Raw genomic sequence first — 14,924 nt, 5'->3', positions numbered from 1 at the left:
GGGAAGCTGCCCTCTGTAGCTCTCAGGTTTTCTCCTCTGCTCCCTGAAGAGCCTCACCTGTACTTTGCCTCCACGCTCACACCAAGGTTACTCCCACAGCTGAGAGAGGACTCTTGTGAAATAAGCTGGGGCTGTGCTGGAGCCCAGGCTGTCACTTTTCCCAGGCTGTCACTTTTCCCAGACTGTCACTTTTCCCTCTGCAGCTCCTGCCATGGCCACCAGCTGAGGGTTGAGAAGCTCCTTCTGTGTGCTGGGACCTGCCACGGACCCCATCCAGCCCCACAGCAGGCAGGGATGCAGCTGTGCCAGGCTCACCCTTCCACTGCACCCTGCTCCCCCTGCACTGTGCCCCACGTCTGAGTGTCACCAGGAAGGGGTCCCTTGGTCACCCTTGCCCCATGCTGTGCACGGGGAAGGAGGTGTAGGCTGCACTGTGGGAGCAGGAGAAGCCCCCCGCATGGACAGGAGTCACTGTGTGGTGAGACCCTGGACCTTGCACATCTGGGGAACCTCTGGCCTGGAGGCACCACAGAGGGCACATTTCCAGGGGGTTGGCAAGCCCCAGGACACTGTGTCCTGTCTCCATATCAAGCTGCCAGGGACAGGGAGGAGCCTCAGAACCTGGCACCTCTCTCAGGGAAGCTGCTGCTATCCCAGGCACCCCAAATCAGCAGGACCTTCACATCCCATGGGATGCAGCTGCCCTGTGGGTCTTGGTGTGGCTGTGCCACAGCCCAGGTGCCAGAAGGCAATATGGTGACAAGGGAGGTCTGGACCAGGAGATGCCCTCAGGCCCTGTGCCCGAGGGCAGGGCTGGCAGCAGAGCCTGCTGCATGTCCTGTGGCGTGCAGGGAGCTCATGTGCAGCCCAGCAAAGGGCAGAGCCGGGCTGTGGGGAGAGGGTAGCAAGAGGGGGTGTGGAGCAGCCAGGGGCAGCCAGACCCCATCTGCTCTGAAGGAAGTCATGAAGGGGAACTGGGAGCATCCAGCCCTGCTCCAGGGCTTGTGGCATCTCCAGATGCTTCAGCACAGGGTGCTGGGCTTGTGCCCTCCTGAGCTGCACCACCTGTGGGGCCACAGCGACCAGCAAGCAGCTCCTCAGCCCCTTTCTGCCCACGCCTGCTGCAGCCTGCAGAGCTCAGCACCAGCCCCAGGGAAGCTGTTCGGTCACTGACTGCAGAGAGGGAAACGAGGCCTTGGGAAAAGGAGTGGGGAAAAAGGGAAAACAAACAGCAAACTGACTTTGAGGTTGCGCAAGTCCCAGACAGTATTGATCCCCAGGCCTCATTGATCCCCAGGCCTCATTGATCCCCAAGTCTTCCACCCTGCCTGTGCTGCAGCTGGGGCAGTGGGAGCTCTTGGGGTCCAGCCCCTGCAGGCACCAAGGCCTGGAGGGTTGGATCTCAGCATGGGAGCTGCTGTCCCACTTCCACCCCAGCCAGCTGCATGCACCTTGGGAGATCATCCAGGAGCTCCCCTCACAAACCTCCCACCCCCAGCACCCCCTCCCTGCTTCCCCAGCCCTCAGGGGTGGAGAAACCCTGACATGAGATTACGCAAGGGGGCTGCTGTGTCCCAGCTGCTCTTTGCCCCCAGCTCTCACAGCACCAACGTGTTCCACTCTGCTGCCAGCCAGGCTGGCGAGGGGCGGCGAGGGGAGCAACTGCTCTGGGCCATGGGCCAGAGACGTGCCAAGAGGCTGCTGCCCAGTGAGGAAGCTGGCACAGGGCTGTGCTGGGCACCATGACCTTGGAGCTCTTGCCTGGCAGCCTCCATCCCCTCCACAAGGAGGGAAGTTGCTTGGTTTTGACTCCACCATGGACAAGAATGGCCAAAGATGGTTTGAGTGGGATGGGGAAATTTGGCCCCAGCCAAGGCTTTCCTGGTGGCAATCACAAGGCCTCTGAGTCCAGGGTCTCCCACACCATGCCCAGGATCTGGCTGAGACAAGTCAGGGGTTCTGCACCCTCCCTGGAAAGGCAGCTGATGGGCAGAGAGCACTGCAGGCCTTGGGCAAGGTGCATCCTGGTGCTGGATGCCCAACCTCAGTGCCCAAGGTCTAGAGGCCAAGGCATTGGCTGGAGGAGGACTGCATGTGGCAGAGTGGGTCCATGCTGTGCCAGCCTGGGGCTGCCTGTGCCAGGGCACATCCACCACCTTGCTCCTTGGGGAGGGGACAAGACCTGCTGGCTTGTGACAGGGCACATGTGCACACCCACTCGTGCACACACCACGGCTGGGAGTCTTTTATTGAACACCAGGCAAAGGAAGACACTTTCCTCCCCCTGGGATCAGTTTCCCATTCCTCACCATCCCCCCAACCTGATGTCCCGCTGATCAGGGGCCCATGGATGGTCCTCTCCCCTCTGGCCATCCCCCAGCGCCTTCTCAGCTTCCCTCCCTGCCAGCAGCCCCAGACAGCTGCTGCTGGCACCTGAGGAACCTGTTCGTGTTGAGGGTTGCACCACGGCTTTGGGCTGGGACCAGCAGCAGAGTGAGCTGGGGCTGCCCCAAGCCCCCCAGGGAGTTGTGCTCAGCAGGGTCTGGTGTCCATCAGGGGCTGGCAGAGGCAGAGAGGGCAGATGTGAAAGGGGGAAAGAGCCCTGTGGGAGGTGATTAAGGAGAGGACTTGCTTCAGCCTCAGGAGGAGAAACACCTCGGCAGGTTCCCATCTCCCAGCGGAGGAGCCGGGAGGAGGGGAACGCCACGCAGCGCAGGTCCTGCCCTCCCCCTCCTCAGGCAGCTCAGGTGCAGCCGCAGGCATCCACGATCATGTCGGGGATGTCAGTCTTGACGATGTTGCTGTCCCGGTCATAGTAGAGCAGCGAGAGCGGCCGGCGCTGGGTCGGGACGCAGCAGGAGCCGCCGGCAGCCTCCGCGTTGGAGGCTTTGATGAGGTTGAGGACGGCGGTGTGGAAGGAGGCTGCGAGGCCGGGGGCGGCAGCCATGTGCCGGGGACAGAGCCCCGCGCAGTAGTTCATGTGGTAGCCCTCGGGATGGATGATCCAATCCTCCCAGCCGATCTCCTTGAAGTCCACGAAGAACTCCTTGCGGCAGCACGTCCGGGAGTCGCCGCTGCAGTCGATGCTGCGCCGCCGGACGCGGTGCGGTGCCCTGACCCGCGCCTGGGCTGCCACAAAGGGCCAGCGAGAGCCACTGCGGTCAGCCAGCAAGGAAGACCCCAGGGCCTCCGGCACCTCCAGCTCCACGGTGAGCCTCTGACTGCCTTGGCCGAAGAGCTGCTGGACAGCTGGCCCCACGTCCAGTGTGGTCCAGCCACTCCTCTGCACCTCCAGCCGGCTCTCGCCGGTCACCGTCGTGTTCAGCCCCGCCGGGTCCGGCTGCAGGAGCCTGATGGTGACAGGATGAGTCCCGGGGCCGGGCACTGCCCAGAAGAGGTAGAGGGTGGCCCGGAGGACCTCGGTGCTCTCGGACAGGTCCCGGGTGAAGCGGAAATGCAAGAGGACACTGCGGGAGGTGGAGGACCCTGGGCGCAGAACAGAAAGCAGTCAAGGGGTGAAGGGAGGAGGAGGTGTGGGGGTGCTCCCTCAGCTGGGGGCCACTGAGCCAGAGGTGCAGTCAAAGCAGGGAGCAGGGCACAGAGGTGTCGAGAGGTTCCACTACTGCTCCACAGCTCCCTGAAAGCAGACTGGAGCCCGGTGGGGCTTGGTCTCTCCTGCCGAAGAACAAGGGACAGGAAAGGGACAGGAGGAGAGGAAATGGCCTCAAGTTGCCCCAGGGCAGGTTCAGGTTGGACGTCAGAAGAAACTTCTTCACTGGAAGGGCCAAGGGCAGAGCCTTGGCAGAGGTAGGGAAGGGCTGGACTGGATGAACTGAGCTTTCCCAGCCCAAATGGCTGTGGGAGATCACCCCACGGCTCTGTGATACCAGCAGCGTTTCTCTTGGCCATGGTTGGCCGCTGGGTTAAGCTCAGGATGTGGATGCAGAGGCTCTGGATTCGGAGCCTCGCAGTTGCAGTCCTCCCAGCAGCAGGGTGCCCACCGGCCCAGTGCACAGCCTGGCACAGCTTGCAGGACCCTGGTGCCCCTTTTGCAGAGCTTTTGAACCGCTTCTGCAGGGGGAGAAACCTCTCACCGCCCTCCCACAGGCAAGACCTTCCTTCCCTCCACGCCCACCCCACTGTGCCCGCGGGGGTGTGGGGTCTGTACCCACCTGCCTCGGCAAAGCTCAGGATCTCGTACTGCTGTAGACCCCTCCCAGGGCGCGGGTTGCTGCCACCCCGGGGTGCCCCTGGGGGCTCGGCCGTGTCCGTGTGCTGCCCACGCAGCCTGTGGAGAGCGGTCAGCAGGGCCCCCCTGGGCATGGGCTGGGTGGTGTTGGGCCTGTCCGGCAAGCCGAGCCCGGAGAGGATGCTCTGCTTGGCCAGCGCCAGCAGCACCTCCCGCTGCGTGCTGGGTGCCAGGGCTGCCAGCCCGCAGACTGGGCACCGCATTCCCTTGGCAGCCGCCACCCTCAGAAGGCTCAGGAGCAGGAAAGCCACCGTGGCTGTCATCCCTGGCGCCAGGAGGTGACAGCGTGAGGAAGGGTCTCGGCAGACAGAGTTCCTCCAACCGCCCGATGAGCCCAAATGGGGCCGGGAGAGCCGCGGGGGCAGCGGGTGGGGCAGAGCCAGGCTCGGCGGGAGCAGGCAGCGGGGAAGGGCTGGGTGCCCCTGACGTGACCGCAAATATTGGCTGATCCCGGGCGAGATAAACGGCCCTGGGAGCCCGCAGCAGCCTCTGCCGGCACGGGGCAGCCGCCGCTCCGCTCGCCCCGGGTTCGGGTGGAGCCGGCAGGACGCGCTTCGGCCTGGGCGGGGGTGCTCAGCCCGGGGCTATGGGGGCGACCCGCCCCGGCCAAGGAAGCCTGCCCCGGCTCCACTCCGTTGCCGACCCCGTGATGGGGGTGCCCAGGCTGATGGCAGTGGGCTGGGCGGTGGGTGCCCATGGCGCAGTGCTGGGGCTCCCCTTGGGGGGCGGGATAGGACCACCGGGAGAGAGAGATCCCCGGCACAAGGAGACCCTCTGTTTAAGAGACCGAAAGCCCCCCGAAGGGGGGGGGGACGCCTGGGAGAGCGGGGACCATCGGGAAAGAAGGATCCCCGGCGGACGAGAGGGACCCCCAGCAGACGAGAGGGACCCCCGGGAGACGGAGACCCTCTGAATAAGGAGACCCTCAGCAGGAGGAAAGCTGAGCCGGAGGACCACCGGGAGAGGGGGAGGACCTCCCCCCGCGCCGAAGGCTGCTCGCTAGGGGCGGGGCCACAGGGGGAGTGGGCGGAGAGCGGCGCTGGGACCCCGCCCCCGCGGGCAGTCCCTCGCCCGGCTCCGCGGCCCCGGCTGCCACTCCCCCGCTGCGGCCTCCGCCGCGTCAGGGGGCGCTGTGGGCTGCCGGCCGGCGCCGGGGGCCGGGGCCGGCGCCGCCGGTCGGCGGGGCGGCGCGGGGGGATGACGGCGCGGGCGGGGCGCGGTGACGCAGCGCACGGCCGCGGGGGAGGGGCCGCCGCCTCTTTTCCCTTTTTTTTTTTTTTTTTTTTTTTTTTTTTCCTTCCCTCCCCCCCCCCCCTCCCCCCCCCCTCCGTTTCTTTTCCCTTTTCTCCCCGTTCCGGCCGCCCCCCTCCCCCTTTCCCCCCCTCCCCCCCGTCCTGTCCCCCCGCCCTCCCGCCGTCTCCGCCGCCCCGCCCGGGTGGCCCGCGCTGGCCCAGGCCCGGCCCGGGGTGGTGGTGGCGGCGGCGGCGGCGGCCCCGCGGCGCAGGGCCCGGCCCGGCCCGGCCCGGTAAGTGCGCGCGGCCGGGGCTCGGCGGGGAGGGGGCAAAGGGCAAGGGGCCCGGGCGGGGCGGGCTGGGCCTCGGGGCCCTCAGGGCGGTCGGCGGCGTCCCCAAGCCGGGAAGGGACGGGCGGCGCACGGGGAAGCGGCCCGCGGTGTGTCCTCCCCGGTCCTCTCCTCGCCCCCGGGGGCAGGGGCTGCGGCCCTGGCTCTGGAGGGTCCCTCCCTGGCTAGCGGCTCTGCAGGGAGCGCCCGCAGGCCCCTCGGGGGCAGCGCCCGGCCGGGTCTCCGCCATCCCCGCAGCGGTGCCGGTGCGCGGCGGAGGGGGGGGGGCTGGCAGCCGCCGCTTGCCGGTGCGAGGTCACGGAGCGCAGGGGTGCCCGGGGGCAGCCCGGGGGCAGCCCGGCGCCATCCGAGAGCGCCCGAGCCTGCGCCTCGCTCCCTGCGTTCTGCCGGCGGCAGCCTGAGGAGGAAGAGGAGCAACAGGTGGGAGAGGAGACCTCGCGTCCGGGGCGGCCAGGCCTCCGTTCCTGTGCCCGGGGAGCGCGGGGAGGCTTTCCTGCTGTCCCCCCAGGGTGATGTCTGTGCTTTGAAACGCTGCCCTGGCAGCCTCGGTGCCTGTGGGCCCCGGCTGAGTGCAGCCGGAGGAGCGGAGGTGCTGCGGAGCTGGGGGTCTCCTGGCTCGCTCGGGGGTCTCCTGGCTCGCTCGGGGGTCTCCTGGCTCGCTTGGGGGGTCTCCTGGCTCGCTCGGGGGTCTCCTGGCTCGCTCGGGGGTCTCCTGGCTCGCTCGGGGGTCTCCTGGCTCGCTCGGAGGGCAGCAGGGAGGTCAGAGGCCGGTGCAGGCCACTGGCAAGGCAGGAGTGGAGGTTGGGTTTGCTGCTCGGTGCTCTCTGCCTTGTGATGCAGTTTCGTCGTCGAAAGGCTGTTCTGGGTACGTGGGGAGGTTGGAGCTGGGTGCCAGAGCTGCTCCTGCCAGGGCATTGTTCTGGCAGCAGGTTTCACAGGTACCTTGGTGTTGCTTCAGGTCTGATGTGGCAGGAATGGTCTGACAGAGGCTGCACAGAGCTGCTGGGACCTGAGCTCTGCCTCTCACTCTCTGAGCCTTCAGTCCTTTTATTTCCTTCAGAATTCCATCTGCATCCCCTCTCCTTGGCAGCAACCTCTGCTGCCTTCCATTGTTCTTTCTGGCCTTTTGTGACGGGCTGAGCCCAGGCCTGGGCTGCTCCCCTGGCCTCTGGCTTTGGAAGGCACTTGGTGAACCTTTTGTCTTGCAGAACCCTCCTGGAGGAGGCTGTTTGCCTCTCAGAAGGGCACCAGGGATCTGGGTTAGGCCTGTGCCAGGGGGCAAGGCTCTAGGCAGCTCATAACCACCTCGTTGAGGGTGATTCGCAGACCCTGAGGGGTTTCTGCTCTCTCTTGCTGGATGTTGCTCCTCAAAGGAGCAGATGTTCTCCAGGCTCTTAGTTAGGCCCCAGAGAGCCTCAACTTGTTGGTGAAGTCTCTGCCTCTCTCCTCTCTGGGTCCTGCTTCCCTCACCCCTGGGGCTGGCTGTGCCCTGCAGGGTGATGATGCCTGGCTGCAGGCAGCTCCTCCAGCACAGCCTGCGGCTGTGGTGGGCAGGACGTGGTTGGGCAGATCCCTTCTGGACCTCGCCTTGAGTTTTGCTCTGGAAATGGGTTCCCAGTTTTGTATCTCAGCCGAGCTGTGCCGCGGGGAGTCACAGCCCTCCCCCAGCCCAGGTGGCTCAAGCCCTTGGCAACCCCTCCCTGGGTGGTGATTCAATCAAAGGGGGAACCTGCTCCAGGCTTCGAGAGCCCTTTCAGTGAAGAACTTGCTTCTGATGGCCAGGCTAAACCTCCCCTGGGGCAACTCGAGGCCATTTCCTCTCGGCCTGTCCCTCCTTTCTCGGCAGCAGAGCCCAACCCCCACCTGGTTTTGTGCCGTTGGTGCTTGGGGGGGGGTGGAATCTCGTCCCTTGATCCCTTCCCCATCTCCTCGGGGAGCTGGGACCTGGCTCTCCGTGGTGACTCCAGACTGGTTCCTGGTGCTGCCTGTGACACAGGATCCTCTCCTCGCAGCGCAGATGCTCCCAGCCCCCCCCTTTTAGCAGCGATGCCATTTGTGCTGCTAAATTTAAACCCCTGCCAGTGCTGCTATTTCTAACCCCCTCCCCCCCCCCCCCCCCCCCCCCCCCCCCTTTTCGGAGTGCAAGGGGGAGAAATCCTCCAGTTAAAAAAATAATCATCATCAGAGAAGAAAAAGAAATTCTTCCTGTGGGGCTGGCTGCAGCCTGAGCTTCCTTTTTGGGTTGAATTTGATGGAGGGTCCCAGCCTGCTTTGGGCTGGGGAGGACCTTTCAGAGGATCTTCTCCCCCCCTGCACGCAGCAGGGACACCCCCGGCTGGAGCAGGCTGCTCAGAGCCTCACCCAACCTGCCCTGGGAGGGTTCCAGGGATGGGGCAGCAGCCTCCTCCTCTCTGGGCAGCCTGCAGGTCAGAGGTGGTTCCCCAGCCCTCCCCTGGCACCGTTTCGTTGCTGTTTCCTCCATCACCTGAGACCGGGGAGCCAGAGCCCAACCCCACCTGGCTCCAGCCTCCTTCAGGCACTTGCAGAGATCCAGGAGGTCTCCCCTCAGCCTCCTCCAGGCTGAATCCCCCCCCGCCCCCAGCTCCCTCAGCTGCTGCTCCCCAGACCCTTCCCCAGCTCCCTTGCCCTGCTCCAGACACTCAAGGTCCTCCTCGGAGCGAGGCGGCCAGAGCCGACCCCAGGGTTCCAGGGGTGGCCTCCCCGGTGCCCGGTTGGCTTTGTGAGCGCCGGGAGCCCCCGGGCCCCGCTGCCTGCCCGCGGCAGAGGCATTTCCATGCCGGTGTGGGCAGGGCTGGGGGCAGGGCTGGGGCTGCCTCCGGCGGCGCCGGGATTCCCCTGCCTGGCGCATGCCTGGCTCCGTCCCCAGCCCGGATCGCTTCTGGATGGGGAGCACAGGCGAGCTCTGGGTGCTGCAGGCTGAGTCACCGCTGCCTCCCGGCGAATTTTGGTGCTGCTGATTGAGTGTGGGCAGCTGCAGCCTCCTCAGAGCAGCTCTCCTGTGTTGCTGTAATGAAGTTTTGCCCTCCCTCTTGCTTTGCCATCGCTGAGATCCTGGCTGCTCCTCAGCTGAGCTCGGGCACGGCAGCCTCTGCACCGCAGGAGGGCTTGGCTGTGTCTCAGGAGCTGGCCTCTCTTGGAGGCTCTGGGCATGCTGGAGTCTCCTGCTCTGGAGAGCTTCCACCCCCCTCCCCTGGCCATTGTGGCCCTGGGGGAGCTCCAGAGGTCCCTTCCAGCCTCCCCGTGCTGGGCCGAGCTGGAGCTGGAGCTGGGTTGCTGCAGCCTCCTGGAGCTGCCCAGCCTGGTGCCACACGTGCTGTGCTCCATGCCACCTGCCAGCTCCTCTCCCATCCCTCCCCTGGCACTGCTCCTGCTCTATTTTTAAGCTGTGCTGCGCTCTGGATTGCAGCATTTCTGCTCCTGAATTATTTATCAGGCTCTGGAGCTGAATGGAGCCTGCTTAGGGTTCCCCCCCTGCTCCTCACTGCCCACGTGTCTGTCCTGAGCCATTGACAGATTGGGTTCATGTCAAACCCTGGTGGTCTTCCTTTGGAGAGGGGTGAAGGAGGCTGCAAGGAGGCTGGGGATGGACTCTGAGAAGGGCTGGGAGTGCCAGGACCAGGAGCAACGGCTTTGAGCTGGGGGAGGGCAGAGTGAGACTGGAGAGGGGGAGGAAATTCATTCCAGTGAGGGTGGGGAGACGCTGGAGCAGGCTGCCCAGGGAGGCTGTGGCTGCCTCCTGCCTGGAGGTGTTGAAGGCCAGGGCTGGATGAGGCCTGGAGCAGCCTGGGGCTGGTGGGAGGTGTCCCTGCCCCTGGCAGGGGGTTGGGGCTGGGGGATCTTGGAGGTCCCTGCCAGCCCAGCCCTGTGGGGTGGTTCAGTGGTGCAGGAGCTGTGCAGGAGCAGGCAGGAGCTGTGCAGGAGCAGGCAGGAGTAGCCAGGAGCTGTGCAGGAGTAGCCAGGAGCTGTGCAGGAGCAGGCAGGAGCTGTGCAGGAGCAGGCAGGAGCTGTGCAGGAGCAGCCAGGAGCTGTGCAGGAGCAGCCAGGAGCTGTGCAGGAGCTGTGCAGGAGCTGTGCAGGAGCAGGCAGGAGCTGTGCAGGAGCAGGCAGGAGCTGTGCAGGAGCAGTCAGGAGCAGCCAGGAGCTGTGCAGGAGCAGGCAGGAGCTGTGCAGGAGCAGGCAGGAGCTGTGCAGGAGCAGGCAGGAGCTGTGCAGGAGCAGGCAGGAGCTGTGCAGGAGCAGTCAGGAGCAGCCAGGAGCTGTGCAGGAGCTGTGCAGGAGCAGGCAGGAGCTGTGCAGGAGCAGGCAGGAGCTGTGCAGGAGCAGGCAGGAGCTGTGCAGGAGCAGCCAGGAGCAGGCAGGAGCTGTGCAGGAGCAGGCAGGAGCTGTGCAGGAGCAGGCAGGAGCTGTGCAGGAGCAGCCAGGAGCAGGCAGGAGCTGTGCAGGAGCAGGCAGGAGCTGTGCAGGAGCAGCCAGGAGCTGTGCAGGAGCAGCCAGGAGCTGTGCAGGAGCAGCCAGGAGCTGTGCAGGAGCAGCCAGGAGCAGCCAGGAGCTGTGCAGGAGCAGCCAGGAGCAGGCAGGAGCTGTGCAGGAGCAGGCAGGAGCTGTGCAGGAGCAGGCAGGAGCTGGGCAGGAGCAGGCAGGAGCTGTGCAGGAGCAGGCAGGAGCTGTGCAGGAGCAGGCAGGAGCAGGCAGGAGCTGTGCAGGAGCAGCCAGGAGCAGGCAGGAGCTGTGCAGGAGCAGCCAGGAGCAGCCAGGAGCTGTGCAGGAGCAGGCAGGAGCAGGCAGGAGCTGTGCAGGAGCTGTGCAGGAGCTGTGCAGGAGCAGCCAGGAGCTGTGCAGGAGCAGGCAGGAGCTGTGCAGGAGCAGGCAGGAGCTGTGCAGGAGCAGGCAGGAGCAGCCAGGAGCTGTGCAGGAGCTGTGCAGGAGCAGGCAGGAGCAGGCAGGAGCTGTGCAGGAGCAGCCAGGAGCTGTGCAGGAGCAGGCAGGAGCAGCCAGGAGCTGTGCAGGAGCTGTGCAGGAGCAGGCAGGAGCTGTGCAGGAGCAGGCAGGAGCTGTGCAGGAGCAGCCAGGAGCTGTGCAGGAGCAGCCAGGAGCTGTGCAGGAACAGCCAGGAGCTGTGCAGGAGCTGTGCAGGAGCAGGCAGGAGCTGTGCAGGAGCAGCCAGGAGCTGTGCAGGAGCTGTGCAGGAGCAGGCAGGAGCAGGCAGGAGCAGCCAGGAGCTGTGCAGGAGCTGTGCAGGAGCAGCCAGGAGCTGTGCAGGAGCAGCCAGGAGCAGGCAGGAGCTGTGCAGGAGCAGGCAGGAGCTGTGCAGGAGCAGCCAGGAGCTGTGCAGGAGCAGGCAGGAGCTGTGCAGGAGCAGGCAGGAGCTGTGCAGGAGCAGGCAGGAGCTGTGCAGGAGCAGGCAGGAGCAGCCAGGAGCTGTGCAGGAGCAGCCAGGAGCTGTGCAGGAGCAGGCAGGAGCTGTGCAGGAGCAGGCAGGAGCAGGCAGGAGCAGCCAGGAGCAGGCAGGAGCTGTGCAGGAGCAGCCAGGAGCAGGCAGGAGCTGTGCAGGAGCTGTGCAGGAGCAGGCAGGAGCTGTGCAGGAGCAGGCAGGAGCTGTGCAGGAGCAGGCAGGAGCTGTGCAGGAGCTGTGCAGGAGCAGGCAGGAGCAGGCAGGAGCTGTGCAGGAGCAGCCAGGAGCTGTGCAGGAGCTGTGCAGGAGCAGGCAGGAGCTGTGCAGGAGCAGCCAGGAGCAGCCAGGAGCAGGCAGGAGCTGTGCAGGAGCAGCCAGGAGCAGGCAGGAGCTGTGCAGGAGCAGGCAGGAGCTGTGCAGGAGCAGCCAGGAGCAGGCAGGAGCTGTGCAGGAGCAGCCAGGAGCTGTGCAGGAGCAGCCAGGAGCAGGCAGGAGCTGTGCAGGAGCAGGCAGGAGCTGTGCAGGAGCAGCCAGGAGCTGTGCAGGAGCAGCCAGGAGCAGCCAGGAGCTGTGCAGGAGCAGCCAGGAGCTGTGCAGGAGCTGTGCAGGAGCAGGCAGGAGCTGTGCAGGAGCAGCCAGGAGCAGGCAGGAGCTGTGCAGGAGCAGCCAGGAGCAGCCAGGAGCAGGCAGGAGCTGTGCAGGAGCAGGCAGGAGCAGGCAGGAGCTGTGCAGGAGCAGGCAGGAGCTGTGCAGGAGCAGGCAGGAGCAGGCAGGAGCAGGCAGGAGCTGTGCAGGAGCAGGCAGGAGCTGTGCAGGAGCAGCCAGGAGCAGCCAGGAGCAGGCAGGAGCTGTGCAGGAGCAGCCAGGAGCAGGCAGGAGCTGTGCAGGAGCAGGCAGGAGCTGTGCAGGAGCAGCCAGGAGCAGGCAGGAGCTGTGCAGGAGCAGGCAGGAGCAGGCAGGAGCTGTGCAGGAGCAGGCAGGAGCTGTGCAGGAGCAGGCAGGAGCAGGCAGGAGCTGTGCAGGAGCTCTCTGTGTGTGTGATGCTCTCCCTGCTGGGGCAGGCAGGGCTGGGGGTGGTTGCTGTGCCTGCAGCTCCTGGGCTCAGCGCAGGGCCCCTGGGAAACAAATGAAATCCCCAGTGCTTGGAGCCAGCCTGGCACAGAGACAGCTCCCCACGTGAGCACAGGGGCACGTGCCAGGGAGAGGGCAGCAGCAGAGGCTGTGGGCATGGCTGAGGCTGACTCAGAGCTCCTGGGTCAGCGGCCGGTGCCGCCCCGGCGGTGTGGTGTCACAGGACTTCATTTCTCCCCCTGCCCCTTCTGCTGGGGCTGCCACTGGCACAAGCCTGGCCCCATCCCCCCTGCCCCCCACCCCAGAGGTGTCTATCAGCAGCAGTGAGACCCTCCTCAGGCTGCTGTGCTCCAGCTCCCCAGCCCCGGCTCAGCCTTTGCTCCCCAGAGGTGCCCCGGTGCCCTCAGCGCCTCTGCTGTGCCCTCTGCCCTGCCCCACGTCTGCCCTGGCTGGGGGGTGGCTCTGCTCCTGCTGCTCTGTCTCGGTGCTGGGCACAAGCTGGCAGCACAGACAGGACCTGGAGCTCTGCATTTCCTCTGCCCTGCTTCCACTGACCTACTTCTGCTGCATGCAGCTCTCACACACCAGAGCTCAGTGAATGGAGAGTGAGAGGCTGCAGCCCCCTCCCCAGGGCTTTGTCCAGCCTGCTGCCAGGGCTGACTCACTCTTTCTCCTCCTCCTCCTCCTCCTCCAGCCCAGGATTTGCTGTGTCCCTACCTAAGGAGAAAGCTGCAGCTTAGGAAATCCTCTGGCTCACAGGCTGCTGCCTGCAGCCTTGAGCAGCCTGGGCCAGTGGGAGGTGTCCCTGCCCCTGGATGATCCTGAAGGTCCCTTCCAAGCCATTCTGTCTGTGTCTGGGTTTGGAGGGCTCCAGCTGGGCCCTTGGTGTCCTAGGGCTGAATTTCTCCCTGGGAACCTGCCCCTGCTGTGCCATCTGCCAGGACTCTGCTAGAGACCAGGCTGGAGGCTCAGCTGCTGGAGCTGCTTTGCTTCCCCTTCCATCTCACAGCTAAGAGCTGGCCCTGGGGGCTCACCAGAGGGTCCTGAGCATCTTCATTGAGTCATAGCTTCATGGAATGGGTTGGGCTGGAAGGGACCTTCAAGATCCCCCCAGCTCCAGCCCTCTGCCATGGGCAGGGACCCCTCCCACCAGCCCCAGGCTGCTCCAGGCCTCATCCAGCCTGGCCTTGAGCACCTCCAGGGAGGAGGCAGCCACAGCCTGCCTGGGCAGCCTGTTCTTGTTCTGCCAGCACCTAAAGTTCCTTCCTGTTTCAGTACTGAGCTTGCCCCTGCAGCAGAGGTGCCAGCAGCTGCCCTGCATGAGGCCAGGCTGAAGTGCAGCAGATGCTCCTCAGCAGGAGGAAGTTCTCTGTGGGTTTTGTGGAGGTTTGAAGGCTCTGTGTGGAGCAGAGACCCTTGGCACAGGCAGGCAGCCCTGGAGCACTGCTGCTGGAGCTCAGCTCCTCTGTCCCACTGCTGCTTCCTTTGCAAAGTAGCTGCTGGAGCTCCTTCAGGGATCAGACCTCCAGGTTTGCAGCTCCAGAGGCCTGCTGAGGTGCCAGGAAGAAACAAACCCAAAGCAGCTGAGTTAAAGAGGGGGAACCCTGCTGCTGAGCTCTTCACCTCCTCCCAGGCAGGAGCTGGCAGCCTGGCAGGGTTCAGCTGCCACAGGGAGTCACTCTGAGCACACTCTGAGCCAGGGGCAGGGGTGTCCAGGCTGGGCTCCTGCTGAGCCAGCCAGGGAGCTGCTGCAGGCACTGTGCTGCCCCTCAGGGCTCACTGTGCAGCACAGACACTCAGAGCAGAGCCTGAGAGCTCAGCTGAAGGCCTCATCCTGCAGAGGGGGCAGCAAAGGTGCTGAGGGCACTGGAGCACCTCTGGTGAGGAAAGGCTGAGTTGGGGCTGGGGAGCTGGAGCACAGCAGCCTGGGGGGGGGAGGGGGGGTCTCACCACTGCTGATCAATGCCTCAGGGGTGGGGGGCAGCAGGATGGGGCCAGGCTTGTGCCAGTGGTGCCCAGGGACAGGGCAAGGGGCACAGAGTGGAGCAGCAGAAGTTCCATCAGACATGAGGAGGAACTTCTGGAACTGAAGGGTGCTGGAAGCCTGGAGCAGGCTGCCCAGGGAGGTGGTGGAGTCTCCACCTCTGGAGTCACTCCAGACCCACCTGGATGTGTTCCTGTGTGACCCTCTCCAGGTGACCCTGCCCTGGCAGGGGGTTGGGCTGGGTGCTGAGCATTGGGCTGGGTGCTGAGCATTGGGCTGGGTGCTGAGCATTGCTCAGCTCCCCTCTGGGGCTGCTCTCCTCCAGGCTCTCAGCCCCAGGGCTCTCAGCCTTTGCTCCTCCCAGAGCTGCCCCAGGCCCCTCAGCATCTGCCCAGCCTCCACTGGACTCTCTCCTTGTCCCTCTGGGCAGCCCAGACCTGGCTCCAGTCCTCCAGCTGTGGCCTCAGCAGGGCAGAGCAGAGGAGGAGACCTTCCCCTGCCCTGCTGGCCGCACTCAGCTCAGCCTCAGCTCTGCAGGGAAGCTGCTGGCAGGCAGGGTGGCAGCGGGGGGCAGGGTGAAGCCTGGCTGTGCTCTGGGTGTCCTGCAGGCTCCGAGCTCGGGGGA

At 65.5% G+C, this 14,924-nt stretch overlaps 2 protein-coding genes across 4 annotated transcripts in view; one reads left to right on the top strand and one right to left on the bottom strand.

Annotated features, from left to right (window-relative positions):
- Nucleotides 1-2,343: 2,343 nt before the first annotated feature.
- Nucleotides 2,344-4,810, bottom strand: LOC104304834 (inhibin beta C chain-like). Its single transcript, XM_054177339.1, has 2 exons — nt 4,173-4,810; nt 2,344-3,486 (listed from the first exon to the last, which is right to left on the bottom strand). Exons 1-2 carry the CDS (start codon nt 4,510-4,512, stop codon nt 2,744-2,746), a joined length of 1,083 nt encoding a protein of 360 aa, XP_054033314.1. The 5' UTR covers nt 4,513-4,810; the 3' UTR covers nt 2,344-2,743.
- Nucleotides 4,811-5,726: 916 nt separating this feature from the next.
- The window catches only part of R3HDM2 (R3H domain containing 2), a 32,529-nt gene continuing 23,331 nt past the window's right edge, over nt 5,727-14,924 (top strand). For all 3 annotated transcript variants that reach the window (XM_054177365.1, XM_054177366.1, XM_054177364.1), the window contains exon 1: nt 5,727-5,774. The gene's annotated coding sequence lies outside the window, so the exon portion shown is untranslated. The remainder of the gene's footprint in view (nt 5,775-14,924) is intronic.

The sequence above is a fragment of the Dryobates pubescens genome, chromosome 40 (assembly GCF_014839835.1).
Source record: "Dryobates pubescens isolate bDryPub1 chromosome 40, bDryPub1.pri, whole genome shotgun sequence".
In the NCBI taxonomy this organism is placed as follows: Eukaryota; Metazoa; Chordata; class Aves; order Piciformes; family Picidae; genus Dryobates; species Dryobates pubescens.
The sequence above is the reverse complement of the archived record's forward strand: the minus strand, read 5'-3'. Positions and strand labels throughout refer to the sequence as shown.

Coding starts and splice junctions, on each gene's coding strand:
- LOC104304834 (XM_054177339.1), bottom strand. CDS start 4,512: ATGACAGCCACGGTGGCTTTCCTGCTCCTGAGCCTTCTGAGGGTGGCG. Junction 3,487..4,172: donor CCTGAGCTTTGCCGAGGCAG/GTGGGTACAGAC, acceptor TTCTGCGCCCAG/GGTCCTCCACCTCCCGCAGT.